Genomic DNA, 22100 nt, shown 5'->3' on the forward strand with positions numbered 1-22100 from the left:
TCTCCTCCAAGCTGCTCACTTTCTGTGCACTCCGTCTTCAGCATCAAGCGACCTTTCTGCACTACCCAGATCCTTATTCTTCTAGAACTAAAGTGTCATCAATTTCCTCTGCGCCAGTCAATTCCTCTCATATTACTAATCATAGCTCATTTACCCTTTGCAGAAATACGTTCATGTGCTTTACATTTACTTACATGTTCTCCATCTTTTATTTAATACTTTTTTGAATATCAGTTTAAGACCATATATAGCACAGTTCCAAAGGAGATTTTTCAAAGAAGGTAGAAATAAATAATCAGTTTTTGCATCTAGATGGACATTTTCATTCAACAGTCTATATATGCTTAACAGAAATCATGACATAACTGATCATTTTGATTACATAATTACTGATCTATAGGTAATTCTGACTCATGGACAGTATTTCACATACAAGTGCGGTAGTATCAAGTACAAAATGTATGGGTTATAGGATTTAATACATTAATGACCTTAGAATTAACAGGAAAATTTCCAAATCACATCGTTGACTAATCACACCTGGAGGAAAAATAAGTGATAAACATGTAAGAAAAACACAGACTCGAAATGGATCTGCCAATATTTTACTGGTATTTACACTGGAAAAATGCTTTGCTCTGTAAAATGGTACGATGCATTAAAACACAAATTGGCAGAAGAGGGGGCAGGAAATGGGGAGAAGAAGAGGAATGCTGAGAGAGTCCCATAGAAAAATAGATACTGTTGTCAAATACACCGGCACACCATTGACTACCCAAGCAAAATGAACCCAAACAAAATCGCTAATAGGTTCTGTATCCTGTACTCTTGACTTCATTTAAAAGAAAAACGACCTTGAAGCTCCATTATATTTGCCAACTTAAATCCTGAGCTTCCCAATTTAAGTATTTTATAGATTGTCACAACATTATCATCAAAAGCTCAACTCTTTTTCCTTAATGGGATTTAGGCGATTAAAATACTGTGCACTATTTGAAAATACATTTACTTGAAAATTGATGCTCGAAACAAAATTCATCTGAAGTCCCAGAAAGTGGCCCTTTTCGGATATATTTATTACAGGTGTCACACGCCCTCACCTTCACATTGGGTTTTGATAGTAGTTTCAACAGCTCTCGGATCTCACTGTTCAATGGCTTGTTCTGAAGCTCCTCCGCCAGCTGCATGGGAGACCACAGTGACATGAAGAACAGTTAGTAAGAGCAAGGGGAGCTCCATGTGTGACAACTGAGAATCTCTCTTGCTACTTTTTCAGTGATTAAGCACAAGTCAGCAGGAAAGAAAACAGACTATCAATCACTGTTCTTCTTTTGAGGCTCTTAGTAGCCCTGATCCCAGCCCACACTCTCCGCTGAGTACAACTCAAGAAATCATACCAGCTAGATCACCTTCTGATTTATTTCACAGGGGGCAAATCCCAGCACTTCATCTACAAAATGGTCTTTTGCATGCAGACAAAGGACCACTTGTAAAAAGGACTGGATCAAGCTTTGACATTGTAAAAAAGAAAAAAGAAAAAAAAACAGAAAAAAGAACTTCTGAATGAGGTGGTGAAATCCACAGGGTTTCTAAAAACCCACAGTAGCTTGCTGTTTAGAGCTGGGGTAAAAAGAACTAGAATGCCTCTAAAAGAGCAAATGATCTGAAACTTTTATTATGTTTACCTACACAGTCTGTTAAATATAAAATAGGTTAATCATAAAATGACTTATAATAGGTTGACAAGTATGCTGCTACCTCAGATGCTGACTGTTCTCTACCACCAGGATTATAGATTCCCACTGCCGGTTCCAGCTGAAGCCGAAGAAGAAAGGGGTGGAGCTTGGAACCTGCCTTGTGTTCTGCATTAAGAGGCCTCTATCAAAATCTCTACTCAATCTTAGGCTATAAGAAGGATCATATCATTTTCGTAAGAAAAGCAAGATTCAAATAGAAAAAAAGATTAGAATTATGAAAAAAATGCAGCACGCAATGCAAAATATGTGCATATACTTTCATTTAAAAACCCTTCTCAAGACACTGCATGAAAGTTCCATTTGTCCCTATAGTTTCTAACGAACTAAAAACAATTGCTCTTCTCTCCGGAAAGGACTTTTCTCTAAACGAGGGGTGTAATATAAATTATACACAAAAAATAAAATCAGATAAAATTGACATATTCACTGATTACATTTCAAAAAGTGCTTTTCCTTTTTCAAGGTAACATTTTTTTACAGAATTTTTAACTTATAAAATGACACAAAAGGCTCTCTGCACTCTTGAATCAAACATTTAAATACACTGCTCTGATGAATTACAAAATGCTAAGTTTATATTGACATAAAAATCTCTAATTAAAAAAAAATGCAATATTGTTGTAACATGACTGGGCCTTAATTACATTGGTTTATAAATAAATATTTCCCTAAACCCTCAACAATAAATGTTTTAAAACTGGTTTTCAAGGCTCTCTCAAGTGTCAAGTGTTTTGGTTCTGCAACAGAGGTAAGCTTCTTCACAAAACATGTATATTGCAACACCCTTGTAATTTGTAATCTCTGTAGAAATGGAAGGAAAAAATGGGGACTAAACAGGTAACACACAACTTGGAGATTCATTACACATGCTTTATTTTCTAAACTAGAATACACGGTATTATCAAAGAAAATCAACCGTTGAAGATGGTCAATTTTTTTCATTATACCTACAGCCCTAATATCTTACTAAACGGAACTATAGTTTGTTTTATTGTAATGACGTAAAAGATTAAAAAACAACAGATAGGCTGTAGGGTGTCACTAAAACCAGCCTCCACGCCACATGTATTTCTTGCCCAGCTTAGTGTCCCCTGTAGTTCATCCAGGTCTGTGCTCAGTTCATCTGAGTCCAGAAGTTAACAGTAAGAAACAGCAAGTTAGTTCCCTGACCAAGATTTAAAATAAAATTATAGCTACAGGAAATTAACTACTCCATCAATGCCAACCGCTGCTCAAATTTATTTTTCGGTTATGAAGGTAATTTGGAAAGGTCTAATATCCATAAATCACTACTATGCTTTACAATCCATTTTAAAAACAACCCTGACTTTTTACGTATTTCGTCCGCCTAATTCCTGAACTAGCGTCTGTCAGTTTCAGGACTGCCAGCGATACAGCCGTCTTGTCTCTGTTTCTCTGAAGCTTTTCTCTTGCCTGTGACTTTCTCAGACTCTAGCAGCTGATAGCATCTCTCCCCACAGAGGCACAGACTAAAATTTGTTTCGTAGTTACCAAGGCAGGACAACACGGTCATCTCCATGCAAAATCTTTAGGACAGGAAAGTGAACGAAAATCAGCCTAGTGTCAGCGTAAACTCATTGGTGACAGGACTTTTGGAGATATTTGCAGCTTCTTTCGGTTTTCACTGCTAGGGTCACACGCCTCTGTCTGCACTAGGGTGAGTCCTGCCCCCAAGGGGCCGCGGAGGACGAGTCCCCCTGAGCTCAGAAAGGCACACTTACGTCACCAGCTAAGGCTGCTGCACCCTGGAGGATGGGCGTGGGATTCTGCTTCTCGTAGTAGTGAAGCTTCTCGTGAATCTGGAACGAAAGCAAATGAACATAAGCTCACCTGCTAGCAAGCAACCTGAGACATTCAACTACTTGGATCATCTCAACAGCAACTGATCTACTGAACATCCTAAACATGTTTCTGTAAACCTACAGATGACAAACAGGCGCGCCTAATTCATCTATTACTGTGCTTCAGTGTTTGTAACATGAAGTCAATCTGGGGGGTGGGATCATCATTAAACAGAATCCACGCAAAAGCTAAACTCTGTTCCCCAAACAAACATTAGCTTTATAAAATCTTTAATTTCTAAAACATAATTGCTTCAATACTTCGAGCAGCAGTTGTAGGTTACATACCTGCTAAAAACATAAATTATAATTAAAGCAAAGCAAGAAGCTGGCAGCCATGTTCTGACAGCTTGGTGTGTAATAACCACCCAGAGCAAAGAACCAGGCGTCGTGCAGACCGAGGGCCAGCGCTCCCAGAAGACCTCACGGAGCACACAGCTCCCTTCACTTCTTCTCTCTTTTTTTCTCTTCCAAATAGTCAGCTCCCCACAACCCATTCAAATTTCTACAAAACAAAGCGACTGCTCATAACTAGAGACAGCTCTCGTAACTATTCAGCTTCAGTTTTTCATTCTGTAAAACCAGTAATATTCTATTAATACAAGATAATTTTGTCCGTTTCCCATCACCATGACCAAAGGAACACAAAAGCAAGAATACATTTTAATGCATTAGAAGACTAACTGAGTTCCTTTAAAAAACCTAGAATGATTGCTAAGAAATGAGGGGAGCTTTGACAAATTTGTAACTGTTGGCACCTAAGTTTAATCTATTTCAGCTCTTACACAGGGGCCCTTAAATTTTTTTTTGAATTTTATATTTTTATACAGCAGGTTCTTATTAGTTATCTATTTTATACAAATTAGTATATATATATGTCAACACCAATCTCCCAATTCATCACACTACCACCCCCCACCCCTGCTTTCCCCCCTTGGGGACGATATGTTTGTTTTTTACATCTGTGTCTCTCTCTCTGCCTTGCAAACCGGTTCATCTGCACCATTTTTCTACATTCCACATATATGCATTAATATACGATATTTGTTTTTCTCTTTCTTACTTCACTCTGTATGACAGTCTCTAGGTCCATCCACATCTCTACAAATGACCCAATATCATTTCTTTTGATGGCTGAGTAATATTCCATTGTATAGATGTGCCACACGTTTGTTTTTTTTTTTTTAATTTATTTTTGGCTGTGTTGGGTCTTCGTTTCTGTGCGAGGGCTTTCTCTAGTTGTGGCAAGCGGGGGCCACTCTTCATCGCGGTGCGGGGGCCTCTCACTATCGCGGCCTCTCTTGTTGCGGAGCACAGGCTCCAGACGCGCAGGCTCAGTAGTTGTGGCGCACGGGCTCAGTTGCTCCGCGGCATGTGGGATCTTCCCAGACCAGGGCTCGAACCCGTGTCCCCTGCACTGGCAGATTCTCAACCACTGCGCCACCAGGGAAGCCCTGTGCCACATGTTCTTTATCCATTCGTCTGTCGATGGGCATGTAGGTTGCTTCCATGACCTGGCTGTTGTAAATAGTGCCGCAATGAACATGGGGGTGCATGTGTCTTTTTTTTTTTTTTTTAATTAATTATTTATTTATTTATTTATTTTTGGCTGTGTTGGGTCTTCGTTTCTGTGCAAGGGCTTTCTCCAGTTGCGGCAAGCGGGGACCACTCTTCATCGCGGTGCGCAGGTCTCTCACCATCGCGGCCTCTCCTGTTGCGGAGCACAGGCTCCAGACGCGCAGGCTCAGCAATTGTGGCACACGAGCTCAGTTGCTCCGCAGCATGTGGGATCTTCCCAGACCAGGGCTTGAACCCGTGTCCCCTGCAATGGCAGGCAGACTCTCAATCACTGCGCCACCAGGGAAGCCCCCGCATGTGTCTTTTTGAATTATGGTTTTCTCTGGGTATACACCCAGTAGTGGGATTGCTGGGTCATTTGGTAATTCTATTTTTAGTTTTTTAAGGCACCTCCATACTGTTCTCCATAGTGGCTGTATCAATTTACATTCCCACCAACAGTGCAAGAGGGTTCCCTTTTCTCCACACCTTCTCCAGCATTTCTTGTTTGTAGATTTTCTGATGATGGCCATTCTAACTGGTGTGAGGTGATACCTCATTGTAGTTTTGATTTGCATTTCTCTAATGATTAGTGATGTTGAGCAGCTTTTCAGATGCCTCTTGGCCATCTGTATGTCTTCTTTGGAGATCTGGAGATTAATCCTTTGTCTGTTGATTCGTTTGCAAATATTTTCTCCCATTCTGAGAGCTGTCTTTTTGTCTTGTTTATAGTTTCCTTTGCTGTGCAAAAGCTTTTAAGTTTCATTAGGTCCCATTTGTTTATTTTTGTTTTTATTTCCATTACTCTAGGAGGGGGGTTAAAAAAGATCTTGCTGTGATTTATGTCAGAGTGTTCTTCCTGTGTTTTCCTCTAACAGTTTTATAGTGTCCGGTCTTACATTTAGGTCTTTAATCCATTTTGAGTTTATTTTTGTGTATGGTGTTAGGTAGTGTTCTAATTTCATTCTTTTACATGTAGCTGTCCAGTTTTCCCAGAACCACTTATTGAAGAGGCTGTCTTTTCTCCATCGTATATTCTTGCCTCCTTTATCAAAAATAAGGTGACCATATGTGCGTGGGTTTATCTCCAGGCTCTCAATCTTGTTCCATTGATCTATATTTCTGTTTTTGTGCCAGTACCATATTGTCTTGATTACTGTAGATTTGTAGTATAGTCTGAAGTCAGGGAGTCTGATTCCCTGCATCTACTGAGATGATTATATCGTTTTTATTCTTCAATTTGTTAATATGGTGTATCACATTGATTGATTTGCATATACTGAAGAATCCTTGCATCCCTGGGATAAATTCCACTTGATTGTGTATGATGCTTTTAATGCATTGTGGGATTCTGTTCATTAGTATTTTGTTGAGGATTTTTGCATCTATATTCATCAGTGATAATGGTCTATAATTTTCTTTTTTTGTAGTATTTTTGGTTTTGGTATCAGGGTGATGATGGCCTCATAGAATGAATTTGGGAGTGTTCCTTCCTCTGCAATTTTTTGGAAGAGTTTGAGAAGGATGGGTGTTAGCTCTTCTAATATATGCTGTCTTGTGGACAGCATATATATGGGTCTTGCTTTTGTATCCATTCAGCGAGTCTGTGTCTTTTGGTTGGAGCACTTAATCCATTCACATTTAAGGTAATTATTAATATGTATGTTCCTATTGCCATTGTCTTAATTGTTTTGGTTTGTTTTTGTAGGTCCTTTTCCTCTCTTGTGTTTCCCACTTAAAGAAGTTCCTTTAGCATTTCTTTAGAGCTGGTTTGGTGGTGCTGAATTCTCTTAGCTTTTGCTTGTCTGTAAAGCTTTTGATTTCTCTACTGAATTTGAATGAGATCCTTGCCGGGTAGAGTAATCTTGGTTGTAGGTTCTTCCCTTTCATCACTTTAGATATATCCTGCCACTCCCTTCTGGCTTGTAGAGTTTCTGCTGACAAATCAGCTGTTAACCTTATGGGAGTTCCCTTGTATGTTGTTTGTCGTTTTTCCCTTATTGCTTTTAATAATTTTTCTTTGTCTTTAATTTTTGCCAATTTGATTACTATGTGTCTCGGCGTGTTTCTCCTTGGGTTTATCCTGCCTGTGACTCTCTGCACTTCCTGGACTTGGGTGGCTCTTTCCTTTCCCATGTTAGGGAACTTTTCCACTATAATCTCTTCAAATATTTTCTCGGGTCCTTTCTCTCTCTCTTCTCTTTCTGGGACCCCTATAATAAGAATGTTGGTGCATTTAATGTTGTCCCAGAGGTCTCTTAGGTTGTCTGCATTTCCTTCCATTCTTTTTTCTTTATTCTGTTCCGTGGCAGTGAATTCCACCATTCTGTCTTCCTGGTCACTTATCTGTTTTTCTGCCTCAGTTATTCTGCTATTGATTCCTTCTAATGTATTTTTCATTTCAGATATTGTATTATTCATCTCTGCTTGTTTTTTCTTTAATTCTTCTAGCTGTTTGTTCCTTAATTCTTCTAGGTCTTTGTTAAACATTTCTTGTATCTTCTCGATCTTTGCCTCCATTCTGTTTCCGAGGTCCTGGCTCATCTTCTCTATCATTATTCTGAATTCATTTTCTGGAAGGTTGCCTATCTCCACTTCATTTAGTTGTTTCTCTGGGGTTTTATCTTGTTCCTTCATCTGGTACTTAGTCCTTTGTCTTTTCATTTTGTCTATCTTTCTGTGAATGTGGTTTTCGTTCCACAGGCTGCAGGATTGTAGTTCTTCTTGCTTCTGCTGTCTGCCCTCTGGTAGATGAGGCTATCTAAGAGGCTTGTGCAGGTTTCCTGATGGGAGGGACTGGTGGTGGGTAGAGCTGGGTGTTGCTCTGGTGGGCAGAGTTCAGTAAAACTTTAATCCGATTGACTGCTGATGGGTGGGGCTGGGTTCCCTCCCTGTTGGTTGTTTGGCCTGAGGCGACCCAGCACTGGAGGCTACAGGCTCTTTGGTGGGCTAATGGCAGACACTGGGAGGTCCCACTCCAAGAGGTACTTCCCAGAACTTCCGCTGCCAGTGTCCTTGTCCCCATGGTGAGCCACAGCCACCCCCCGCCTCTGCAGGAGACCCTCCAACACCAGCAGGTAGGTCTGGTTCAGTCTCCTATGGGGTCACTGCTCCTTCCCCTGGGTCCCGATGTGCACACTACTTTGTGTGTGCCCTCCAAGAGTGGAGTCTCTGTTTCCCCCAGTCCTGTTGAAGTCCTGCAATCAAATCCCACTAGACTTCAAAGTCTGATTCTCTAGGAATTCCTCCTCCCGTTGCCAGACCCCCAGGTTGGGAAGCCTGACGTGGGGCTCAGAACCTTCACTCCAGTGGGTGGACTTCTGTGGTATAAGTGTTCTCCAGTCTGAGTCACCCACCCAGTGGTTATGGGGTTTGACTTTATTGTGATTGCGCCCCTCCTACCACCTCATTGTGGCTTCTCCCTTGTCTTTGGATGTGGGCATCTTTTTTGGTGAGTGCCAGTGTCCTCCTTTCGATGATTGTTCAGCAGGTAGTTGTGATTCTGGTGTTCTCTCAAGAGAGAGTGAGAGCACGTCCTTCTACTCCGCCACCTTGAACCAATCTTGGTGCCCTTAAATTTTTATGCTTGAAAACTTACTTTAGCCTCTTCTTATTTCCAGTTGAGGAGATTGCCCCCCACTATATATGAAAAACAGTTGTACCTCATGGTTTCCTGTTTTTAATAGGTATTAAGTAAAATACTCTTTAATTATGCTCAAAGCTAACCAAACTCTCTTGTAAAAAGTCTGGAAGATAGATTTTATTTTGATTAGGCAGATGCTATTGCTAAGAGAGGATTCTATTACCTTTTTGGCAACTTGGTACCTAACGCAAAGCATCAGGGAAAGAGTTTTGACACTTATGATATTACCAGAATGATCAGGGCAACATTTTTACTTAATATCTTGGAAGCTTTCAACATTTATCATATTATGGAAATAAACAATTTTTACAGAATACAAGCCATAAAACAAGTAACAGTTGATTTGAAGAAACTAACAAAATATAATCTAAAATGAAACCAACTGTCCTAAAAGCTAAATTAATTTTGCTTAAATAATTATCAAGAATTAGGTCACCTGAACATATACTATCATCGAATACTAAACTTACCCGCTCATAAAAGTTATCTAACTTTATTGAAACTACCTGTTTAAGTGTCTGCCTTCCTGCAACAATAAGCCCCGAAGCTCATGTGCCTGTATTACCTCAGTTATCAGGACTCTTAATAACATGGTCTTCAATGAGTTTAGTATTTTAATTCCGTGACCCTCACAAGAACACTAAAAGGTAGATACCACTGTCAGTTGTCTCAGTTTTACAGATAAACAGGTACACAGTTAAATAACTGGCTATGGTCCCACAAATGGCAGAGCTGGGATTTAAAACTCAGGCCATCTGGCTTAGCTTCAGGGCACTTAATCACCCCACTGGCCTCTCAGATCTCATCTGTGTTCTTCACTGACCTCATTCACTGCTGAATGAATATGACAGAAAGGAGGCTGGATAGAGAGGTGACAAATCACAACGGCTGTTGCCAATGACAACAGGATGATTGACGGTTCCCGTCCACCCCTCCCCCTTGCTTTTTCCCTTCCTATGGTTTCTAATTTTTCTAGATTTATCAAACTACTATAATTATAACCTAAAACTACATGCCCCAAATAAATACGTTATTTCTCCACTTAATTTGCTTCTTCTGAGGGTCTTTTAAAAACAGCTTCCTCTTTCTCCATCATCCTTCCAAGACCCTCACTCAAGGATACAAGAGCCCACCCTCCCCTGCCCGTCCCTGGACTTTGTACTAAATCAAGAATATTTTAAATGTTCTCCTAGAACTTCCAGATGCTGGCAACCCTTTGTCCAGATGTGTTTTACTTCAGTACATAATTTTAAATTTTAAAATTTAAGTTGGTTAGCAAAGTAAAAATTACTCTAAATAATTTTGAACTGTTCACCGTTTCCAAACACCTTGAAATTCTGCTTTTTACTAGTATTTATAATACTAGGAACAAAAATTTAAAACCAAACGGACGTAAAAACTCTAATATAAAAACAGGTAACATGTACAGCCGTGACCCCAAGGTTGCCCAACAGCACGTTCTGATGCTGGACCCATCCTCTGCTCGTTCGCTGTGCTGAGTCACCAGCTGTGTGGCTCCTGGACTGAGCGCTTGGACTGTGGCTAGTGGGCCTGAGGAACTGAATTCGTGATTTTAATTGATTTAAATTTAAACATCCGTGTGTGGCTAGTGCCTTCTCTATTGGATGACATGGCATCACTTCATGTTATCCACTATGTAATTTCCCTTTACACCCCAGAAAAGTTCACTCTGATATACAGTTTGGCAAGTCTCCCTGAGGGGTAACATTCCGGAATCCAACAGACAAATATATAACCAAAGTCGTGGCTTCAGCAATAAGGCAAACAGCGTCCCTTACTAAATATTATGGATCGCCAAATGTGCAAAACCTCATTTATTTTAAATAAACATTTCCCTTTGCAGATTCGACCGCATAATAAAAGTGTACTTCATTTTTCTCCCTTGAAGAACAAGGAGAGAGCAAAACTGGAAGGAATTGAGGAGAGAAAGGGCCTAGGCGTTAAAAAAAAAAAAAAAAAAAAGAGTCTGGGGAGAAGGGGAGACTCTGGTTCCATTAATTTCATATGATAGAAAAATATGCAATTATTCAAAAACAAGATCCTAAAAAAGAATGGCATGTGCTAAAATGTTTAAAATACACTATTAAGAAAAAAAGGACAACTCAAAATGTATATACGTTTATGCTCTATTAAATAGTGTCCATAAGGGTCTGTTTTCTGTAATTACATTTCTAATCAGAAGAAGTCAGTCAAAATAAAAATCATTTGTATATGTAACCAAGGCTTATAGGAAAGCTATAGGTACCTTCATTTACATTCACATCTTGAAAATAAATGTTCAATTTCTGTAAGGAAATCTGGTGCCAGCAATCTGATTTTGGTACACGTACAGTAGAAATTGCCTTAAATGAAGCTTCAATAACAAAAGTATAAATAAAGCTTGACCAATCTCAATGCAATCATTTGTTTTAAACCTCTCAATGATGTGTAGAGGTAAACTGAAAACCACAATCAAGGTTACCTGAATGCTACTAAATAAACCAAAGCTGTAAAATCCTTTTGCCTTCTATTATGAGTATTAAAGAGCACGGTGGTTTGAACCTCTGCTGTGTTAATCCTGGTACCCAATCCAGAAATGCACATGTGTGCACACAGACACTACACACACACACGCACACACACTGCTACCTCCCTCCTTTATTTAAAAACACGGAGAGGAGGGAATTCGGTATTAAAAGAAGATCCATGCATCACAATGACAACCTAGAAGAGCTGAAAATTACACACTATATTGTGTAAAGATTTAAAAAGTGAAAGTATTCTAACGGCTGGGACCCTCTTTTAAAAATAATAATTTAATCTTTCTCCAAAAGGAAAAAAAAAACAAACAAAAAAACTTTAGCTCAAGAGAAAAAAAGGGACAAGAAAGAGAAGGGTAAATTTAAAACTGAAAAACAAGAAAACAACAAAGATCAGAGGCAGTAATGCTAACTGTGTGTCCTCCTCTCCATTTTCTACGACTCATCTCCCTCTTTGGGCTAATTTTCTTGGCTGACACCTCCAGAAAAAAAGTTTATAAAACTGATGAGAGCTGACATTCTTGTTTTGTTCCCGTCTTTAAGGTGATAAATTCTGGTTTCACATCGCCACAGATAAATATTATCTCGTGAAATCAGGACCCACACATCCTAAATTTATCAAGAGTATTTTTAAAGAATGAATGCATATACCCTGAGAAAACCATAATTCAAAAAGAGTCATGTACCAAAATGTTCATGGCACCTCTATTTACAATAGCCAGGACATGGAAGCAACCTAAGTGTCCATCATTGGATGAATGGATAAAGAAGATGCGGCACATATATACAATGGAATATTACTCAGCCATAAAAAGAAATTAAATGGAGGTATTTGTAATGAGGTGGATGGAGTTAGAGTCTGTCATACAGAGTGAAGTAAGTCAGAAAGAGAAAAACAAATACAGTATGCTAACACATATATATGGAATCTAAGGAAAAAAAAAAAGATCATGAAGAACCTAGTGGCAAGATGGGAATAAAGACACAGACCTACTAGAGAATGGACTTGAGGATATGGGGAGGGTGAGGGGTGAGATGTTTCAGGTTGAGAGAGTGGCATGGACATATATACACTACCAAATGTAAAATAGATAACTAGTGGGAAGCAGCCGCATAGCACAGGGAGATCAGCTCGGTGCTTTGTGACCACCTAGAGGGGTGGGATAGGGAGGGTGGGAGGGAGGAAGATGCAAGAGGGAAGAGATATGGGAACATATGTATATGTATAACTGATTCACTTTGTTATAAAGCAGAAACTAACACACCATTGTAAAGCAATTATACTTCAATAAAGATGTTTAAAAAACAAAAAAAAGAATGAATGCTCAATTTCACAAAATGTTTTTCAGTATATACATATTGTTTTTCCTATCTGACCCGTTAATATGAGTTCTCTTTATAAATTTCCAAATACTAATCCATCCAACCCACAATGAACTTCAAGTGTTACGATGTATTGTTCTTTTAATGTGCGGGGAATTACACTGGCCAATACTTTATTTAGAATTTCTGCATCAATATTCATAATTAAGACTGACATTTCTTTTGGTCCTGCCTTTACTGGGTCTTGATATCAATGTTATACTCATTTCGTTATTTTAAAATTATGGAAGCTTTCTACCTTTTATATGCTCTGGGAACATCTAAATACCAGTGGAGTGATCTCTTCTTTAAATATTTGATGGCATTCCCCTGAGAAACCAGCTGTCTCTGATATATTTTGGTATTTTATTTCTTCTGGTTTGTTTACAGCAATTTCTCCAGTTAGGTGTTTCTATCTCTCCTAGTATCAGCTGCAGAAAATACTATTTCCTAGAAAATTATCCATTTCTGTCTGGCTTTTAAAAAAAAGGTACCTGAAGCTACTTAAGCAAAATAGTCTCTTAGAAGTCTTTGAATTTACTCCATATTTTTTTCTTCGTTACCATCTCTTATTTGGTGTTTGTAACTTTATTTTCACCCCTCATCCCTACATTAGTTAACTAATACTGATTTTACCGTGTTTTCAAAGAAATGCCTTTTAGATTCATTAGTTTTTTTTACCATTTTTGTTTTCTAATATTTTTCTGTTCTTATCTTACTTCATTCCTTCCTTCTTTACGTGACCCAGCCCCACACATACATCATACAAACGACGGGGGACAAAAGAAAAGGTACACTATTCTAATCGGAGTTTTACCCATTCATAAAATATTAAATGAAATAAACACCCATCCCAGGAGAAAGATACTCAGAGGCAATTTGGAAACAAAATATGGCAAGAGTGTAAGTGCTTCTAACCTTTCTATTTAGAAAGGTAACGGGGGAAAGAGCTAAGAGGGCATAATCACACAAAGGGGAGATTCAGGAGATCTGTTTAAGTTAAAATATGACTTGTCCCTCTTCCATTCATTATTCATTAATCGCAGAGATGAGAAGGAAGACATGTTTGTCCATTTCTGCCGCTGCGCTCTTTGGCGCTCACTTCGCAGCGCTCAGTACGGGGTGGCGCATCAGACCGCCTGCACGGCTGGTGGCGTGAAGGTGACAGAGGACTCCTGTCCAGTCACTCTGTCCACTAAGAAACTGGAAGTGAGAGCACGTGCTCGCCTCTCCCTCTTTTCATCTCTGCCCTCCTTTCAGGTGCTGCTTCTGATGATAAGGATGCCAAAGGCGGTTTTCATGTGTGTTTTTTAAAAATTTCAGTCATTGTGTATAGTGCACTATTGTTTACTTCTAAATATTTTCCTTTTTTTTTTTACTGAAGTGTAATTGATGTACAATATTATATAAGTTATAGGTGTACAATATAGTGATTCACAATTTTTAAAGGTCATACTCCATTTAGTTATGATGAAATATTGGCTATATTCCTTGTGTTGTACAATATCCTTGTAGCTTATTTTATACCTAATAGTTTGTACCTCTTAACCCCTCCCCCTCCCCCCTTCCCTCTGCCCACTGGTAACCATTAGTTTGTTCTCTGTATCTGCGAGGCTGTTTCTTATTTGTTATATTCACTAGTTAGTTGTGTTTTTTAGATTCCACACACAAGTGATATCATACAGTTTTTGTCTTTCTCTGTCTGACTTATTTCACTCAGCATAATGCCCTCCAAGTCCATCCATGTAGTTGCAAATGGCAAAAATTTCGTTCCTTTTTATGTCTGAGTAATATTCCACTGTGTATATGTAGCACATCTTTATCCATTCCTCTGTCGATGGACAATTAGGTTGTTTCCATGTCTTGGCGACTGTGAACAGAATAGCATGTACTGTTTATGGATGTATATATGTTTAAAAATATGGAAGTGTGTATGGGAATATATCCAGCAGTTTCAGCATGGGCCTTTAGCCACGCCTCTTATGATTTATTTCATACGGTATCTGAAGCAACTATACGAGGTTAATATTGCTTTAATTTTAATGCTGGGTATGCAGCTTATTTATCATACTTTCTTATTTTTTATATGTCTGAAGTGTTTTAAAATGGAACATTAATAATGAAACCATTTTCAAAAATTTTAGATGTTAAAAATAAACAAATGGGACAAATATATATGTATATGTATAACTGAATCACTTTGCTGTACACCTGAAACATTGTAAATCAACTTCAATTAAAAAACCAATACGTTCTATTATCGTTTTAAATGTACATAAGTGGCACTGTTTCTGTTACGACTGGAGTTTTCATTCAATACAATCTGCCCTATCTGTGTTGATACATGCGGATCCCGCTCATTCATTCCGACAGCTGAACAATATTCCATCATATTAATCAACAGTGGTTTATATACCCACTTTTCAATTGAGGAACACTGGCCGTTAACACATTTTGCTATTAAACATCTGTTCACGTGACTCCTTCCTGCCCTGCCTGGGTGCCTGAAAGTGTGTGTGTGTTCCCCGTGGCCCCAGAACCCTTGCTAATACTTGGCACCAGCAGACATTTTGCCAGTGACACGGATGTGAAATGCAGTCTCCCTAAGGTTTCCCTGTACGTCTTCTTCAAACGCGTCTGTTCATGACAGTTCCTGAGGCGGACAGCTGCTCTCCGACACCAACCCTCTCCCTCCACGGGGACTCCCTGCAGCTGGACAGAGGCGGCGGGTCAAGGGCCGCACTTCCGAGGACGTGCACTCCTCCCTCGCCTTGTTATTGGTGGTGTCTGCTGACTGCAGGCTGAAGGGAAACTGTTTTCTCAAATGCTCGGTAATCTGGGGCATTATGTGAGGGAGTCCTGGGTGAGAGGTATACCTTTGCAGAAATACTTTTTTATTTGCTTCTGAGGGCACTAGCCCCTTGGCTAATTTCACAGCTCGGGACTCTTGGATTTTGCAGATAAAAAACTCAAACCTCAAGCCATGGACCAACAGATTCATGGTTACATATTCTTAGAGCAGACTTTCTTCTGTTCCTACCTAATCCCAGGATGAGGCCGACCAGATTCTTCACCATCTCCCTAGAAAGCGACTTGGCGTCTTCCACCCCTTCCCAGTCGCTAACAGAGTAACCCCAGGAGAGTAGCTGTCTTCTGTGTTTCCCAGCCGTCCGTGCAGCTGGAACGTCAGGACAGCGACCCGCAACCCCAGCTCTGGCCAACGGCTCCATCACAGACACAGCAGAAGCTCAAGCAGTCAGCTACCTGCAGGGCATCTGGTTTCCACTTCACTTCTAAAACAAGTGATTTCCCTTTCTTTCTTACAAGCTCAGAAATGCATTTAAAAGAATGTTTGCAATTACTTACCCAGAACTTCTAAGAATTTCTTGTAGGAACTAGAAGGCTGAGTTGGTCAGTTAATGTAAATTAATTCTGGCCTCTAACAAGGTGGCATCCAGTTCCCTTGTGCAATACTATTATAAAAGGAAAAGAAATCACTTTTTACTTCCAGGAGGAGAGTCTAAGGACCTTTATATTTGAATTTTCATGAGTAATTATGTTCATTTGGCTGGTGAGATCCATTTTGGCCAGTGTTTCTACCTGATTTTAATTTTCTTCTAAGTTATAAAGAACAGTTCATCTAATTTGGAATTACTTTTTCATGGTTAAAGGAGAGATCCTTATAATGTCTTTGTCTCTAGACCCTCCTTCTCTATGGCGTGAGTTTATGGGTATACTTGTGCTTATAAGCACAGTCAAAAACAGAGCTTTGAGGCTGTAACTTTACTCCAGGGATACAGCCAGAAGCAGGGTGGGGGGAGCCTTTTCACAGGAGACCAATGGGAGCCCCTGGTACTTTGCCTGCAAGTCAGGCCAGGGTGCTTGCAGCATTGCGACAAAGATTCTTACAACGGACATGGGATAAAGTGGTTACAAGCACCAAAAACAGTTTTTAGGCTTAAGATAAATTATAAAAAGCAACAAACCATCAACCTTTTGATTCTGGTTGACTATGTACTGATTCTACTTGAAATCACTTCCCAGAACTTTCTCCGCAGATCAGATTCCTTTAGTTCCCAGAACAATATTCTAGAGGGAGTCGCCACGGCATTAAAGTTTCTTTGGAATGTGTTAGTGAGTCAACAAAAATTGAACTTGAATTATTCACTCCAGAAGTATAAACTGTCCAATATTTGTACATACCTCTTTCATTCCTGCCCTCATAGTGAAATGATCAGATTTGCCATTAAAAAAAAAAAATTTGTATTTCAATACTAACTGAAAAGCTGGGAACTGCTAAATTTTTATCAGAGTGATGGTGGATGTTACCACGAATGGCAGATGGGGTGGTGTGAGATCACGGAATTCGGGCAGGTCTCTACGTACAAGTAGCAGTCCACTGTGTCCTAGGCTTGCTTGTATTGGGTTGGCCAAAAGTTTCGTTCGGTTTTTTCAGTAAGATGGCTCTAGTGGCACTTAGTTGTCTTTAACTTCATTCGAAACAATTTCGTTAGATTGTATGTGACAGCTGTCATATCAGCGTGCATTTAAAAAAAGACTTATCAAAATTGGTGAACTTTTGTGTAGCCATTTTAATATTGAAGATGGAAGAAAAAAAGCAACATTTTCAGCCTGTTCTGCTTTATTATTTCAAGAAAGGTAAAAATGCAACTGAAACGCAAAAAAAAGATTTGTGCAGTGTATGGAGAAGGTGCTGTGACTGATCAAATGTGTCAAAAGTGCTCTGCGAAGTTTCGTGCTGGAGATTTTTCACTGGACGATGCTCCACGGTCAGTAGACCAGTTGAAGTTGATAGCGATCAATCGAAACAATAACTGCGGACAATCAGCGTTATACCACGCGGGAGATAGCCGACATACTCAAAATATCCAAATAAAGCGCTGAAAATCATTCGCACCAGCTTGGTTATGTCAATCGCTTTGATGTTTGGGTTCCACTTAAGTTAAGCGAAGAAAACCTTCTCGACCATATTTCTGCATGCGATTCTCTACTGAAATGTAACGAAAACATTCCGTTTTTAAAACAAATTGTGATGGGCGATGAACAGTGGACACTGTACAACAATGTGGAACGGAAGAGATGGTGGGGCAAGTGAAATGAACCACCACCAACCACAGCAAAGGCCGGTCTTCATCCCAAGACTGTGATGTTGTGTATATGGTGGGATTGGAAGGGAGTCCTCTATTATGAGCTCCTTCTGGAAAACCAGATGATTAATTCCAACAAGTACCGCTCCCAGTTGGACCAACTGAAAGCTGCACTTGATGAAAAGCGTCCAGAATCAGTCAACAGTAAACGCATAATCTTCCATCAGGATAACGCAAGACCGCACGTTGCTTTGATGACCAGGCAAAAACTGTTACAGCTTGGCTGGGAAGTTCTGATTCATCCGCCATATTCACCAGACACTGCGCCTTCAGATTTCCATTTATTCTGGCCTTTACAAAATTCTCTTAATGGAAAACAATTCAATCCCCTGGAAGACTGTAAAAGGCACCTGGAACAATTCTTTGCTCAAAAAGATTAAAAGTTTTGGGAAGATGGAATTATGAAGTTGCCTGAAAAATGGCAGAAGGTAGTGGAGCAAAAGAGTGAATATGTTGCTCAATAAAGTTCTTGGTGAAAATGAAAAACGCGTCTTTTACTTTTACTTAAAAACCGAAGGCACTTATTGGCCAACCCAACAGTTTACATTTTAACAAGCAAGCACTGTAATTACAGCTTTAAAAGAAAGTCTTTTAGGAACAGAAGATGGCATCAGCTGTCTTTAAAAAGCGGCAGATTGCATGTCTAGGGTCCGCGTTATGGGTCGGATGGCTCTCGGCAGGTTGCCGCCTCCTGGAAGCCCTGTGCAAATTGTCTGCACGTGTTTTTCTAGGAAACTAATCCAAGACTTTCACCAAAAACTCAAAGGGACCTATGATCCCAAGAAGGTTAAAAATTCTTATTTTAGGTTCCCAAATAGATGGATGATTCATGCTAAGAGGCTTAGACCTCACCCTTCCCAAAAAGCCATTAAAGAGGAAATCCAAGGCCGGATTTGTGCTTCCCTCCATTTTCCTTGTAGAGATGTGGGGGGGCGGGAGTTGTTCTGCAAACAGGAAACCAGTTAGGAGGGCACCACTGTAGTGCTAAGAAATCCCAGCAGACCTGGCACTGCTCCGTGCAGGTTACTCTGTTGGTTCCTCGGGCCCAGAAGACTCCATCCCTTCCCAGTAGCCACCACTACTGCCCCTACCCCCAAGCCTGCTATAGGATGGGATAGACAGTCACCCCTCGGTAGCCGCAGGGGATTGGTTCCAGGAGCCCCTGTGGGTACCAACGTCTGCAGATGCGCAAATCCCTTATATGAAGTGGGGGGGGGGGGGGAGCAGGGAATACAGCTGGCCCTCCCTATCCGCAAGCTCCCCGTCCGTGGGTTCAATCAAAACTTCCCAGCTGTTGTATTTCTTGCTGCCCCCAAAGATAAGCATACAGGTCCATGATGCTTTAGGGGTTTTACTGCTATTCACATGGGGGCAAAGGACAAGGGCAAAGAAAAATAAACATGAAGAATTTATAACATTCTCACAGTTGTTAAAAATGGAGTATCAATTTAATTTATTAAGAGCCTTGGATTCAAATACATCTGAGTTTAAATCCCAGTTCTGCACCTTACTTGCCAGTTAGACAATTGACTTAACTTTTGCAATGGACTGAATGTTTATGTTTCTCCTCAAATTCGTATGTTGAAACTTATTCCTCCAATGTGACGTTACGAGGAGGTGGGTCTTTGGGAGGTGATTAGGTCACGAGGGCAGAGATCTCCTGAATGAGGGTTAGTGCTCTTATAAAAGAGAACCCAGAGGCCCCTTTCCCCCTTCCACTATGTGAGGACACAGAACAGAAAGAGGGGTGTTTATGAACCAGGAAACAGGCCCTCCCCAGACCTCCAGTCTGCTGGTGCCTTGATCTTGGACTTCCCAACCTCCAGAACTATGAGAAATACATTTCTGCTGTTTATAAGTCCCCCGTCTATGTATTCTGTTAAGGCAGCCTAAAGGAACTAATATAACTTCCTAAACCTCAGTTCCTTCATCTTTAGACTAGGATAATAATAGTACCTACTACATAGGGTTATTGTGAAAATTAAAGTAACCATTAAAAGACCTTCACTCTGTCTCTGGAAAACAGAAAATACCCCATAAATGGTAGTTTATGTCCTGATTCTCCTTCAGACCCTCCACTGACATTCCACGGAGAGGACACATTAGTTTCCCCTTGACGACAGACATCATGTCGCACACACATTAAGATATAACTGATGCCTAAAGACAACATCAAAGCAGAATTACCGCCTCTGCTCAAGTAGAGAATACACATTTCTGACTAAATGACACCCCCTTTGACATTTCTTCAAAAACAGTCAAAGAACAAAAAGACTTGAACGAAGGCAGCGGCCACAGGGTTAAGAAAGCCTGGGTGGATGCAGAAAAGGCAGAAGTTAATTCTAACCACGGCAAGCAGCGAACGATGGAAGAGAGTGCAAAAGCAGTGAGATTTCCAGGCACAAGGTGGTTTGTGATGAAAAATGTAGACCGACACATTTGTTAACATGTGCAAAAAGGACCTGTCTTAAAGCAGCCATCACCCTAGTTGCCCTGTTCCCAAAGGAGAAAGTTCTGTCTCTGGGGAGAAGAAAGGACAAACGCCTCACACAGGAAAAAGTCTGACAGCTGGACGCAAGGGTTCTTGGAAGAAGCGGTAACCGTCAGAATTACTTCCGAGACCGGACCAAGCTGGCCATCACTGTCAGCCATCACCTCCCTGTGGGAATTTAAAGACCCTTCGCCCACAGTCTCAAGTTCTGTCGAAGCTGATGAGGAAACGCATAGTTTTGAGATGAGCTAGGATCTGGTAGGGAAAGCAGAGTACATTCCACCGTGACTGTATGGAAAATGAGTGTTAGACAGGAACCAGACTTCACTCACAGTGGAAATATCTAGCAAACGTAAATTAGTTGTCACTTCCTTACTCAAATCCGTCAATGCCTTGCCACTGCACTTGAGATTAAGGGTTTGCTTGTCAATGCACTTCGAAATTCAAGATAGCTGGGGTCCTGCAGGACCCAGCCCCTGCGGGGTTCCAGCTCAAGCTACTCTCCCCCAAGTGCCAACCACAGGGACCTTCAAGGCCTCCTCTCTGCCTGCAGTGCTGCTGTGCTGCGCCGGGTGCCCACGCTCACCTTTGGGTCCCGGCTCAAATGTCACTTACACAAAGACACAGTCCCTAACAGTCCCACCCAACCACGTTAGCACTCCCCCACTATTCGCCCTGATAGCTCCCTATTCTTTCTGATCATCACCCTCATCAGATTTGGGATTTGCGGATCCATTTCTTTCCCTGCTCACGCCAGTCCTCACTCGATGATGAAATTAATAAACTAGGGACAATGTCCCTAGAGTTCCCACTATACCCCTTGCTCCTAGCCCAATACCTCTCATAACACAGAAGCTCAAAAGTTATAATTATTATTAATTAATGATAAATGGATCTATGCATCTTGCAATCCCAGCCAGCCGGTAACATTCTGAGATCACAGTTTAAGTGGATGGTGAGTGTGATTTTTTTCTTCTTGCCTCCAAACTGACGTCTAGTGCCCAAAGCTGAAGAAAAAGTATGAAGTCCACATTCTAAGGGAAACTTCCAACAACTGGAAATATATCTGTCTAGAGCTTAAGAGGTGGCTGAAATATAACTATCAACCATCCCTACTGTCCCATCTGCCCCTTCCCTCTGTGTGCGCGCATATATAGTATACGTATATGTGTAATATTATGTAAAAGAGGACAAAAGAAAGAAAAATTGTCTTATCAAGACAGAAGAGAAAAATAGGAGTAGGGAGTCTACAGCCTAGTGAAGCAAGCCTCTCAGAGAATTGCTAACCAGAGAATCAAGTGCAGATACGAACACTGAAAAGATAGCCTCCAGCTCAGGCAGCTGACTGGCTGTTTTAGCCTTTGTGTCGATCTAATCGGGGAATGAAGAGCAATGAGGAGAGATGGCAGAATACAGCGAGGGCGCAGTCGGGGCGCAGCCGCTGCAGAGCCCCCGCTGCTTGCTCTGCAAGGAGCGTGAGTTTCCTAGGGGGCAAGTGGCCCTCACTGCAGACAGCTGGGCTTGAGCCGCCTCGCTGATAATACAGCCAACCGCACGGTAAAGGCTGTGGGTCACACCAACCGTGCCCCCGGAGACACGCAACATCTGTGCGCTTAACACAAAGAGGTAATAAGGATGCCAGGAATTGTCCGCCTGAGAAGCAGCAACAATATGGACAATCGAGCAAAAAATATTGCCCCTTTCCCTTTTTTTTTTTTTT

General features: G+C 40.7%; 1 protein-coding gene across 1 annotated transcript in view; it reads right to left on the reverse strand.

Moving 5' to 3' along the window:
• The window catches only part of MPP7 (MAGUK p55 scaffold protein 7), a 96464-nt gene that overhangs the window by 32854 nt on the left and 41510 nt on the right, over positions 1–22100 (reverse strand). Inside the window, exons 4-5 of the mRNA XM_059915917.1 lie at positions 3500–3577; positions 1101–1181 (exon numbers count right to left, since the gene is read on the reverse strand). Of these exons, the coding sequence (XP_059771900.1) occupies positions 1101–1181; positions 3500–3577 (159 nt within the window). The remainder of the gene's footprint in view (positions 1–1100; positions 1182–3499; positions 3578–22100) is intronic.

Source organism: Balaenoptera ricei, chromosome 2 (genome assembly GCF_028023285.1).
Source record: "Balaenoptera ricei isolate mBalRic1 chromosome 2, mBalRic1.hap2, whole genome shotgun sequence".
Taxonomy (NCBI): Eukaryota; Metazoa; Chordata; class Mammalia; order Artiodactyla; family Balaenopteridae; genus Balaenoptera; species Balaenoptera ricei.